General features: G+C 49.8%; 1 protein-coding gene across 2 annotated transcripts in view; it reads right to left on the bottom strand.

Annotated features, from left to right (window-relative positions):
• Positions 1-5566, bottom strand: part of GHR (growth hormone receptor) — a 218056-nt gene extending 212490 nt beyond the window's left edge. For both annotated transcript variants that reach the window (XM_037063239.1, XM_037063241.1), the window contains exon 1: positions 5055-5566. In XM_037063239.1, coding sequence (XP_036919134.1) covers positions 5055-5094 — 40 coding nt within the window. In that variant the 5' untranslated portion in view covers positions 5095-5566. The remainder of the gene's footprint in view (positions 1-5054) is intronic.
• Positions 5567-12283: the final 6717 nt, after the last annotated feature.

Genomic DNA, 12283 nt, shown 5'->3' with positions numbered 1-12283 from the left:
CACAGAACTCTGGTTTGGAAACCGCATGTGCCAGAACCTATCCATGGGCCTGATGTAATTTGGGGGTTGGGGGTGGATAGGAAGCAGGGAGTCATGAAATAAAATTTTGAACTTAAAATGTACTTTATTGCCCCGGTTGGGTGGTTCCATTGGTTGGAGCACTGTCTCATGCACCAAAAGGTTGCAGATTCAATCCCCTGTCAGGGCACACGGGGAAGGTGACCGACTGATATTTCTGTCTCTTCTCTGTCTGCCTGTCTTTCTGTCTCTTTCTCAAATCAGTAAACATATCCTCAGGTGAGGCTTAAAAAATGCACTTCACCATTGATGATTTCCTGCCTCTGTATGAGAACAGAAGAAAGCCAAGGAGCAAATGTAATGCGGATGGAGACCGCAGTGCAAGGGGATGAGCAAGGCAGCTCACAGCACATAGGAGGGAGCAGCCGGAACGGTTCCCACTGCGAGCCCAGGAGTGTCCCTGGCTCCTTGTCCTGACTGAAGGTCTGTGCACAGAGTGGGGGCTTCTGCCAGGCCCAGAAGTCAATGTATATCACAGGTTGTTTTCTTCTCATTGCCAAGGACAACAGTCATTTCTTTCATACCCGACTTTCTGAAACAAAAAACACCCACAACATTTTCATCATCATCAACCATTAACGTTTCCAGCAGGAAGACAGAAGATCTCAGCTGTAGCAGATTCTCAGCTGGTAGTAGGGGAGACTTATAATTTAGTTGGGAGGCCCCAGACAAGTACATAAAAGAGAAATCAGTGACACCGGGTAGGTCCTAATACGCAGTAGGCTGTAGATGCTACACAGGTTGTTTGTACTCAGCCTTGCAGTACAATTGCAATTCTCATGGAGGAAAAAGTGAGTTTCAGAGGAGCTAATTTGCATGTCTAGTGGTAAAGGTCAGGTTCAGACTGAGGTCCACTGGGCCCCCAAAGTGCTTGTCTTTGAACCACATCCTCTCCCCATGTACATACTAGCTCTTTGCTCTCTTCCTCCACAAAGGGCGGGACTTGGGAAATGAGGAGCATCAGAACCTTCACCAGACTTAGGTCCAGAGACACAGCAGGAGGCCAGGGCCCCCTAGGTACTGATGCTGTGGTGCAGCTTTGGACATCCCTGGGCCATTAGCAGGCCATTTGGCACCAGAGGAAGAATAGTCATGTCCTGTATGCACATTGTAAATCGCTGTTGCCTGAGGAGGCAATTCATTCTGATGTACTTTGACCCCTCTTAGGGCCAGATGGCACGCACTCTGAGACTCAGACAGAACAAACCTTCAGTAAATGCCTGATTGCTAGCCCGGACTCATGCTCACAGAAGCAGACACAATGAGGGTCCATGAAAAGAATACCTTGTAAGGTGGGCTCCACCCATCTGTAATATGCAGCTTCAATTTGCTTGTCTTCAGAACATTCTACATTTGATATTTAGGGGGTAGGGAGCCCTTGAGAGAGAAATTAAGTAGCTATTTTCATTACATGTAGAAGTCAATAAACCTTCACAGTATCACACTTTCCATAGATTTATAGAAAGTTCAAGCACCAAAAAAATATTTGGGAACCATTATCATGTCATGTTTTGACTACGGATGATTAATAACCTGAAAAGAATGAGTTATTATCTTGTTTATAGGTCTAAAATTAGCAAACAGTGTAGAGAGACGGCTTAAAATCTCATTAATTTTGAGCTGCCTTAATAGGTGTAGCGAGTCCAGAACTAAGGACTTCACATCTGTGCCTCAGACAGTGCGTGTGAGGGTGACGAGACTGGAATCTAGGGCACAGTGGTCAGGGTAGAGAAGGGTAGGACTCGCGTGGGTGAGGAAACGCTACAAGAGTGGGCCAAAAAGAACTCAGGAAGGAGGAGCGTAATGTTTGCTTTCAAATATAGTACCTGAAGGGAAGAGAGATGGGATGTATCGTGTGTGGCTTCAGCAGCTGAGCAGTAGGCCAAAGGGTGGAAGAAAATGTTGGTTTAGTACAAGTCAGAACTTTCTGAAAATGAATCTCTCCTAGAAGGGGCTGGCCAGTGAGGAAGATTCCCATCTGATTCCATCCGAGAAAAGGTGAACCGGCCCGTTCACAGGGAGAGGCGCTGACGTGGAGGTCATGTTCCTGATAGACCAGCCCCAAAGCTGGCCATCATCCCAGTCAGCCATTTTATCGGGCACATTATTTACATTATATACACTGTTCCAGGCTGAAAAAAATCCCTTGAACAAAGGCATCCTGTTTCGCCTCACTTACATAATCAGTGGGGGGCTGACTCCTGTCTTCCCAAATTTCAGTTCCTATCAGTTCATGATTCACAAAGTGATTAGGCGATTTGAACACTCATGTTATTTAAATCATTACCGAAGAGACTATAGGGTTTTTTTTACTACCTTAATTTTGTTCCTTATTTTATTTATGTATATTCTTGTTTCATTTAAAAAAATTTTATCATTATTCTAGTACAGTTGTCTTGAGGTTATAGTTTTTTTTTTTTAAGAAGAAAAAGTGATGGTTTGGATCGACATATGAACACACTAAGACGTAGAAGCTATTTTATTATTGACATATTTTTAAAAATTTGTTCTCTAAAAGCAAACCACATCTCCATAATTGTGCAATTTACCAGTGGAATGACAGAGAAGCTTTAGCTTTGGGTAACCCACGCCTTTTTTCTAAGCTCAACAATCTGCTGTGCGGTATTCTCCGTTTCGCTCAGATTCATCTTTACGTTAACAACGCTTACCAGCAGATAGCCAAGCAAGCTCGCCAAGTTGGACGGATACCAAGATTCGTTTCCATACTGGGCACTTCACACGCTTGGCAGACGCAGGCCGCAGACTGGAGCTCCATTTATTGCATTGCGCTCTAAACATCACGTCCTCAGCTGACAAGACACTCAACGCGACAGTCCCATAGGTTACCAAGCACCATAAACATCTGCTAACCCAGGCGCCAGAGACAGCACAGAAAAGGTGTCGGGTGTCCATTTGTAAGTGGTTTATGATGTGGAACCGGGTGTTTAAAAACCAATAATCAAAAACGCACTCCCAAGCTCTGCCTAGGACAAATATTTGCAAGGCAAAATTATGCTCGGTTTGGGGAAAAAATGCACTCATGTCGGCACTTTGTCATTGCATTTATAGACTCTCGTTTCACACTTTGGCCCATTAAGTGCTGGCTTTCCATGGCAGTTCGGGGGACCCAAACTGTAATTTCACTTCGATATATTTACTCCAGAAGGAAAGCTGAATGTTGACTCACCAACTTTCCTTAGGCCAACGGGAAGCAGCAAGTTTACAAGGGTGGAAGACACTAGGAATGGGACATGCTTCTGCCGCAAAGCACGCTCTCCAAGTCATGCTATGTAGGGGAACCATAAATAACAGGAGACCCCTTGAAATCCAAGCTGGGATAGCTAAGCTTTGCTTTTCTCAAAGGGAAACAGAATCCCCAATCACAGAAAAGATGGAACCAACAACCCTGTCTGCTAAATCATTTTATTTTGTTTCTATCCAACATTTTAACTTCTGGAAATGTCTCAATGCCAGATACCTCCAAGGTCTATCCCTTGGCACCCCAGGGAAAGGACATCCAATGTCACCTGGCTGGAAACTAGCTTAGAACACCAGTTGCTCAGGGCACACAGTGGCCACAACAACTGCAAGGTAAGGTGAGTGGCTTCGGGGCACACACACCAGGGATTCTCCCAGTAAACACCGCCAACACCTTCTAGTGCCCACGATGGACGGCAGTACCCTGGGAATTTCAGATCCACAGCTCTGGCTTGGGTTTGGGGTCTCCAGCATTCTGTACACACATACACACACATTTCTAGAATCTTCATCTGCCTATGCAGGTCTCTTGAGAGTTCTGGAAATCACCTCCAGCCCTCTGTGCCTGAGAGGCAATGGGTCTAGCATTTTCAAGTCCACAGAACTTAGATAAATCCTATTCAGGAATTCCTGCAACTTCCCAGCCCTCAGGCTTCCTATTACCTTTCCCTGTCCCTTCCAAGGTCTCCTGGCGTTACAAACAGGCGGGAGGCACCTCTCTGGCCCCCTCCTCCCCCCTGCACACCTACTGGCTCAGGAGCTGACACGCCTCCCCAGGCGCACACACCCGCACACTTTCACTCGTTCAGTACACAAACCTAGCGCCAGGCCACCAAAACCCGCAGTCTGGCTCCAGCAAGCGTTCCCCTCTCGGTTGTACATAAAGCACTCGCCCCCCAAACAGACTTCCCCACGCACCCTCAAGTGGGTAACACTGCCCAGGCGCCCTCTGCGCGCCGCCAGCACCCTTTACCTAGACTCGCAGCTGCCCCACTTATCTCAGCCCTCATGCCTCGGGCAGTTCTGTCAAAACTTGGCGCCTGGTTGATTTCATAACCACGAGTGGGGGGGCTCAGCTCGCCACGATTTCCACCCACCCCAGCTCAAGGGGACTGGTAGCCCTAACTGCTGACCCCGGCTTCTCCGGTGTCAGTGCTGCTGCCGCCACCAAACGCCACCAAGGGCCATGCGCTTTGGGGAGGAGCGCACGGTGTAGAGGCACAGCCCGGCGACCTCCCCTCTGCTCGGGTCGCGCCGCTCGGCACCTCTCCCGGCTCAGCAGCCGCAGCTTCAGGGTTCCTGCCCGAGCCCAGCGGATGATGTCAAACAGAAACACTCGCAAAACTTTTACAACAGAACTATCTTCGGAGGAAGCCCCTTCAGGCACTGCAAGCAGCAGTCGGAGCAAGCGTCAGCGTAGGATGGTTCTCCTGACGCCTCCAACTCCCCGCTGCCCCTACCAGACACACACACACACACACACACACACACACACGACCACAACGTGGATCCGGTTACAACAACCCACCAGCAGAAAACTTCTGGAGGAGAAGGGGGGGCCACAGCCAACCCCAAGTCGCCCGGGAAAAACATGATCTGTGTAAATACATAAGACAGACCCCCATTTTCGTAAACCACTGGCGTCCCAAGGTCCACTCCCAGGCGCCCTGGCACAACAGGGGGAAAATAAGAACCCGACACCGGAACCGCTCCAGTACCTTCGAGCCTCGCCTCCGGATTGAGAGCGCGGGTTCGCATCTGCGCTGCGGCCGAGGGCGCGGGGGCCTGGGGCCCGCGTGGCCGCAGCCCGGGGTCCCCGCCGCGCCCGGGCTCAGCAGCCGCCGCCGCCGCTGCAGCAGCCTCCGCCGCCACGGCCGCCGCTCCCTAGACCGCCTCCTCTTCCCATGGCTGCGCCCAGCTTGGCAGCTCCCGGGCTGTCAGGCTCGGGGAGAGGGAGGGGGCGGGGTGAAAAGGGAAGGGAGGATGGGACGGGAGGGGTGGGAAACGGGCGCCGCGGTTCACCAGGGGTCACGCCGGGCCTGGCCCGCCGCCCCCGGGGCCTGGGCTGCGGGAGCGAGGGGAAGCGGGAGTTCGGCGCGGCCGGCTCGGGGCTCGCTGCGAGGGCGCCGAGCGCCGTCCGGGCCACGCATGCCGAGGAGCTGCGATGAAGCGTTTCCCGGCGCGGAGTTGGAGTTGGTGCGTGTCACTCTCCTCTGGGCTGCGCGGCTCCTCCTAGAGGAAAATATTGGTAGTTGCAGGACACTTCCTTCCTCTCCGCCCACCCCGGTCCCAAAAAGAAGGCAGGACCTAAAAGAGCTCAAGAGCTTACAGACGAAAGCTTACGGGAAAGTAAGCTACCCGCAAGAACGGGACGAAAAACCAGCCAGATAGCTCAGAAAGCGTGATTAGCCAACCAAACATTGCCTCCCACCACCTGCAACCTATTCCCAAACTCCTGCTCGATGGCGCACGGAGAAAAGCTGGCTAAACGCAGGAGGGCCCTTATTTCGGAGCAGGGAGTTGAGTTTGCCAAGGACGGGAGGCATGCAGGGAGTCCTGACACGGGCCGGCGAGGGGATCGGCCTTGCCTGTGACCTAGGGGACGCGTTTTCACCGCCTGGTGGTGGACATAGTTCGTCTGTCAAAGGCAGGCCTGCCCCCCTCATTCCACGGCAGGGAAGATAAAGCCAGCTGAGAAAGTGCTTCAGAAAGTTAAGCATGCCATTTTGTAAAGCATCAAACTCCTTGTCACCACGTGCTTTTCTACGCAGAAAGTACAAAAGTCCAATTCCAGGTCGTCTGAGATCTGAAGGAGCAGCTATCTTTTTACTATTTACTTTGTTACTGGCTGCCTGTTGTAACGTCGTTTGTCTAATAGCTTCCAACAGCATTGGCTTACTCAGTGACATTTTTTTTTCCTACAAGGCTCCCAGACACAAAGCCAAGTTTATACTCAGAAAAAAAAATATTTCAACAACAACTTACATTTAAATCGAGCTTCTTAGCACTAGAATAAAAGATCCTTCCCTGGCCATAGAGAGCAGTACAGGGGATGGGGAGTAAGACGCTGGAAGGCACACAGGGCCGAGGACATTGGAGTGGCAGATGTCACAGAAGACACACCTGTCTTTAAAGGAATCTGATCAGTGGAAAATTCTGTTACCAAGGGTCCTTGGCAGAACGCAAGGAGGAAAGATTTGGGAAGGGGTGTGCTCCAGCACTGCCCCTTGCAGGAAGACGGCAGGGGATGGTGATTTTGAGATGGTCCTGTTCTGTCTCACTGGAGGACAGTAAGACTTTCTTTCTCTAGACCCTCCCCAAACCCTCCCCGAACAGCCGGACATCACAGCTTTGCCAGAGCAGTAGGAGTCTTACCAGGCTCCGGAGTTTTTTTAAAAGGGGAGTTGCCCTCCTGAAGAAAGGCAGGCAGGACTGATGGGTGGTCAGCCCAGGCCAAGCTGGCGAAAGGGCAGTACTAGCAGGAGTGGAGGCGGCAGTCCCCACCTGCTGACTCTGCTGCTGTCTGAGGTGACCTTCCAAGTTGGCTCTCCAGACTCCGGCTCCTAGGAGCTCCCTCTCTATCCCCTCTTCTTACCAGTTCCCTGCCCCCCATCCTCCCCCACCCCTGCAGCTCAGAGGATCTTGATCTCATCTAGGAGGTGCTAGATGGATTCACAGAACCCTTTCTTTCTTTTGTTTACACCCTGAGATGATCTCAGGGCCTCACCTAAAATTCCTCTTTTCTCTGAGTTCAGCAGTAGCCTGTGTTGTGTGGGACAGGAAAGCACAGTGCTCTGGCTACCACTCTGACCTTGGAAAAAAGGTCACATGCAGCCCTGGCTGGTGTGGCTCAGTGGGTTGAGCGCAGGCCTAAGAAACAAAGGGTTGCTGGTTCGATTCCCAGTCAGGGCACATGCCTGGATTGCAGGCCAGGTCCCCAGTAGGGGGTGCGTGAGAGGCAACCAAACATTGATGTTTCTCTCCCTCACTTTCTCCCTCCTTTCCTCTCTCTCTAAAAATAAATAAAATAAAAAATAAACAGGAAAACTCTATTTAAAAAAAGAAGAAGGAAGGCCACATGCCAGGAAGACATAGGAAAAGACACACTAATTAATATAAAATAGTCTGGAGCCAGAAGACACTCGCAACGTACCTGAAAGGCAGTCTTCATTTTGAAGTCCCACGAATAGTGGTCCCTGGACTCCATATGTGACTGTGAGTAGTCTGTAGTAGGAGATGTTGCTTTGTGTTTTCCGGGTTATGGGGGGAATGTGTCAGATTCTGAGTTGACCGATCTGTTACAAGTGAAGGCGTACCAGAGCCCCTTTGCCTCGTGAAACCTGACATTGCATGCACGCCTTCCCCTCAGCCTAGAATATCCTACTTTGTCCTTGACCGTCGTTTCAAGTTTCAGCTCAACTGTTTTGTTCCTCTCTAAAACCCTTCCTGGCCATTTCATTCCAGCAGCTATAATTAATTAATTAATCATCCTCACATCTGCATGCTTTTAGGCTTTTAGACCTACTTTTGTTAAATACTTCAGTGTTTATTGATATGCTTGTTTTTCCCATTCATAATGAAACCCTTAATGTCTGAACCTGAAATGCCTGTGTTAGTGCCGGGCAAATGGGAGCGTGGCCCCTCAGTGTTTGAACAAAATGGAACGAAAAGTTAAACCTCCGGAATTTGTGTCTCTCCAACCCGGCTCTCTGCACAGAGCTGCTGTTCACTTCTGCCCCACCTGGTCTGAACCCCCTGCCTCTCCCACCTCGATCACTGCTCCAGGCTCCCTGGTCTCCCCACCACCGCCACTGCCAACCAGGGGCTCATCCAGACGAAGTTACCGGCGGGATTCTTTTTTAAATTCAGTCATACTGTGACATTTCTCTGTCCAAAAGTCTTCAGTGTAAAATTCAAAGTGACCCGCGAGGCCCTCCAATGAGCTGCTGCATACCTCCATCCCCCAACCTTGTCTCCTATTACTGACCCCCTCACTGGGTCACACGTTCTGCATGGAGGACAGAGTGCACGCAGTGCATGCCTCCTTGCTCTTTCTTAACCAGGCCCGTGCACTCTGCACTGGGGGCCTCTGCACTGGCACGTCCCCTGCCTCAGACCTCTCCCCTCAGCAGCCTCCCTTCCTTCCTGGGTCTTTGCTGAGACGCACCCTGTCAGAGAGGTCCATCTCGGTCGGCCTATTTCGCCGTTACAGCCCGCCCTTCCCCACTCTGCTGCACACCTCTGCTAGAACGTGGCGGAAAATACACACAGCATTTTAAAGACAAAACAGACCATTATAATATGATTTAGATGATGCCTATTCAAGTGCGGAAATCTAGCAATTGTATCTTCCCACACTATAAACTGTATCAATTCCTTAAGCCTACGGTTACCTGGGGTAAGCTTTGAAGTGACAAAGCTTTTTCTTAAAAGAAAAAAAAAACAAGAACAAAAAACAATGACCCCCTGAAACAGCATTTTGGGGCTGCTTCCTTTTGTGGCATTTGTGGTTGAACATGGGGGACTGGTGGTCGGGAGCCTTGGGACACTGGGTGAACCACCTCTGACTTCTTTAAGTTGGTCGTCTCCCTCACGATGTCTCCATTGCTTGATCTATAGGGTGAGGGTTTGCTGTCTGATCGTTTCCCCTGTAAAACACATGGCTAGACGGATTCAGATATTTGTTTGAATATTATTCAAGATATTTCTTTAAAGGTATTTTAAAGATGAGATGAATAATTAAATCAGAGAACTCTGGACAAAGCAGATTATCCTCCATGCTGTGGGTGGGCCTCATTCAATCAGTTGTGGGCCTTAATAGAAATGGACTGGTCTTCTGAAGAGAGAGCTCTACCAGCAGACTGCCTTTGGACTTGAACTGCAGCATCAGTTCTTCCCCAGGTCACCAGCCTGCCAGGCTACCCTGCAGATTTTGGACTTGTCAGCCTCCTCAATTGCACTAGCCAATTCCTTAAAAAATGTTATCTATCTGTCTATCTATCTCTCCATCCTATTGGTCTTGTTTTTCTGGAGAACCAGACCAACACAATATATATTGGCAAATTCTAAAAATAAAACGCCCTTACGTTAAAGGATTTTTTTTCAAATGAACACTGAATTCCCACCTGCCAGATTCTTTCATTCAACAAATATCGGAGAGCCCACGCCACGGCGGATGGGCGCTGGGAACTTCAGATGCATCAGGAAACACACACCACAGCCCTGCTCTCCTGGGGCTTGCATTCTAATTGGGAGAGACAATGAATAATAAACAATAAGCAAGTCCCTGAAGGGCTGATTAAGGAAAACGATAGCAGGATAAGGGCTTAGGAGCACAGTTTGTGGGTGTAAGAACGGGGACCCCACAAGGGGACCCCACCTTGCCAGGACCCCTCATCGTGCTGTGGGGTCCAGAAGAGGATGGCTGTGGACACAGTGCCGGAGCTCCCTGACCAGAGTCACCTCCCGCCCCAGTCCCCAGTCCCCAGCCCCGGGCCACCACAGCACCGGTGGAGAGGACAGTGGAGAGGACGGCCAGGGAACTAGAAAGGGGGAAGACAACTTAGGAGGTAATTACCCTTTCTTTCCTCTATTGAAGGGCAACAGGGAAAAAGCTATTCCATGGTCTGGAAATTCTTAGCCAAGACTGATGAGGAGGTTCCCAAGCCAGAATTAAAGCTTCCAATCACCATTTAGTTTATTTTATGAATTTTAAAAACAGGTGTTTCAATTCAGAGCTCATAAAAGCTAAAAGGAATTTGATGGCCTTGACTCGCTTTGGTGGATTCAGAGCCACCCACAGGCCAGCTCAGGGCCTGGGAATTGCCACCCAGTGGAAGGGAGCAGGGTGAGACATGTCTCAACAGGCACTTAGGAATGAGGGTTCCCCTTTAAATCATCTCAGTGTAAAGATTTAAAAAATAAAAAAAATTAGAGATGATTTTCTCTGTCCTCTCACCAAATGCCAAAGCTTGTTTTTTAAAATCTAGAAGCTGGACAGTCCTCCAGCTTCTGCCTGGATGCCGCTACTGATGAGTAACCCACTTCCTCCCGCCCCCACTGGGACATGTGCCCCGTTTTGGGTCGGCTCTCTTTGTTAAAAGTACTTTAGCCGAGTCCGCTGTTCTGTTATTTATACCCGGTTCTAGCTGTGCAGCACATTGGGAGCAGATCGGAAATTTTAATTTCTTTTTCATGAGACATTCTCTTTCACACGTCTCACCACATTCCCTCTTCTCTGGGCCAGATGTGCTCGAGTCCTTCCACTACTGCTTACGGGATGCCGTTCCCGACCCTGCACCGGCCGGGGCCTCCACCTCAGCGTAAGCTCGGGGTCCTCGACATCCTTCCTGCATTTCTGTCCCCAGTGTCAGGTTTGATCCCATCATAGTCGCCCTAAGATAGAGGAGGATGAGCTGCTAAGGAGCTGCTCTGAATAAAGAAACAGCAGAATCCCAGAAGCTGAAGACGGTGGAAACTCCACCTCTGTCCGTCCCTCAGCTCACACTCCAAGGACGTGAATTGACCAAACTCACTGCGATCAAGCATTTCTTTCCAGCTGTTCTTGCCTTTCACATTCATTCCATCCTTTCCTGCTTTTTGTTTTCACAAATAATTTTGTTCTATGCCTCTATTCTTTTTATTTTTTTAAAGAGATGGAACTATAAAAGCAAAAAAAAGAGGTACACAAGAGAAATGGATCTCAGCAAGGGTGAAAAAGTTTGATAGCATTTTCCCTTTATAGAAATTAGGGACACAGAATATTCTCAATGACTAAATAAACTGTCGATCTAGTTTGCTAATCAGACTTCTCTGGAGGCATCAGGAAAGCCCGAGAGGGAACACAGAACACTTTGCACAGGGAAGAAACACCCAGTGCCCCCTGGGAAGCCAGGGAAGGGCAGGGAAGGGTGTGACCCATGGAGAGTGACTGGCCGGCAAAACTGTAGGCAAGAGCAAGGACTGTACTGAGGAGAGGAAGGGCCTGAAGGGTCTCCGGCCCCCTGTGACCCTTACTAAACCAGGTGTAGGGTTGGGACACCCTCCTACAGCAAGTCATGTCTTGTATAAATGAATTGGAGAACTCGTAGGTCTCAGCTATTGTAGACAAACAGCAAATCAGACAGTTGGTCAAAATGAATTTTGCTCCATCGTTTATTGTCTGTTTTCTTAACACCATGACACAGCGTTTCAAGCATGTGCGTAGAAATGATGTCAACCCCCCTTCACAGAAGGCCTGCGAAGAAGATGCTGTGTCTGCTCCTCATCAGCGAGGAAGCTGGCTTGGAGGAGCAGAACCACTGCTCCGAGTCGGACACCTGGGTCGCCACAGGGGCTGGATGGGAGCCAGAGCCGGTCCAGGCCGGCCCATTCCTTGGCCTGCTCCGCGGCCGCTCCTGGTGGTCACAACGGCCCTCTTGTCGACCCCGTGGCTTTAAACAACCCGACCACAGACTCTGAACAGAGGAGGGGGAGAGATGGGCAAACCCTGCTGCATTTTGACAAGTTGTTCTTTACTTCAATTACTGTGTCTCCTTTCTGACGGATCTTTTTTATGCTTTGAGGTCCTCAGTGAGTTCCTTGGGCATCCTCCTAACCAGTGGTTTGAACTCTGCCTCTGATACATTGCTTACCTCCATTTTGTTTAATTCTTTTTTTGGCGTTATGATCTGTTCTTTCATTTGGGCCATGTTTCTTTGTCTCCTCCTTGGGCAGTCTCCCTGTGTTTGTGCCTATGTATCAGGTAGAGCTGCTATGACTTCCTACCTTGGCAATGTGGCCCTAATGCAGTAGGGCCTGTAGAGGTCAGAGGTCAGTGGCACAACATCCCCTGTCACCCAGGCTGGGTACTCCAGGTGCGCCCTTCATGTGGGCTGAGTACACCCTCCTCTTGTAGCTGAGCCTCGGATGCAGTTGGTAGATCAATGGGAGGGATTTACCCAGGTGG

This window comes from Sturnira hondurensis, unplaced genomic scaffold (genome assembly GCF_014824575.4).
Source record: "Sturnira hondurensis isolate 20B ecotype Veracruz unplaced genomic scaffold, ASM1482457v3 Scaffold0014384, whole genome shotgun sequence".
Taxonomy (NCBI): domain Eukaryota; kingdom Metazoa; phylum Chordata; class Mammalia; order Chiroptera; family Phyllostomidae; genus Sturnira; species Sturnira hondurensis.
Note: the sequence above shows the minus strand (reverse complement) of the source record. Positions and strands in the feature narration are given on the sequence as shown.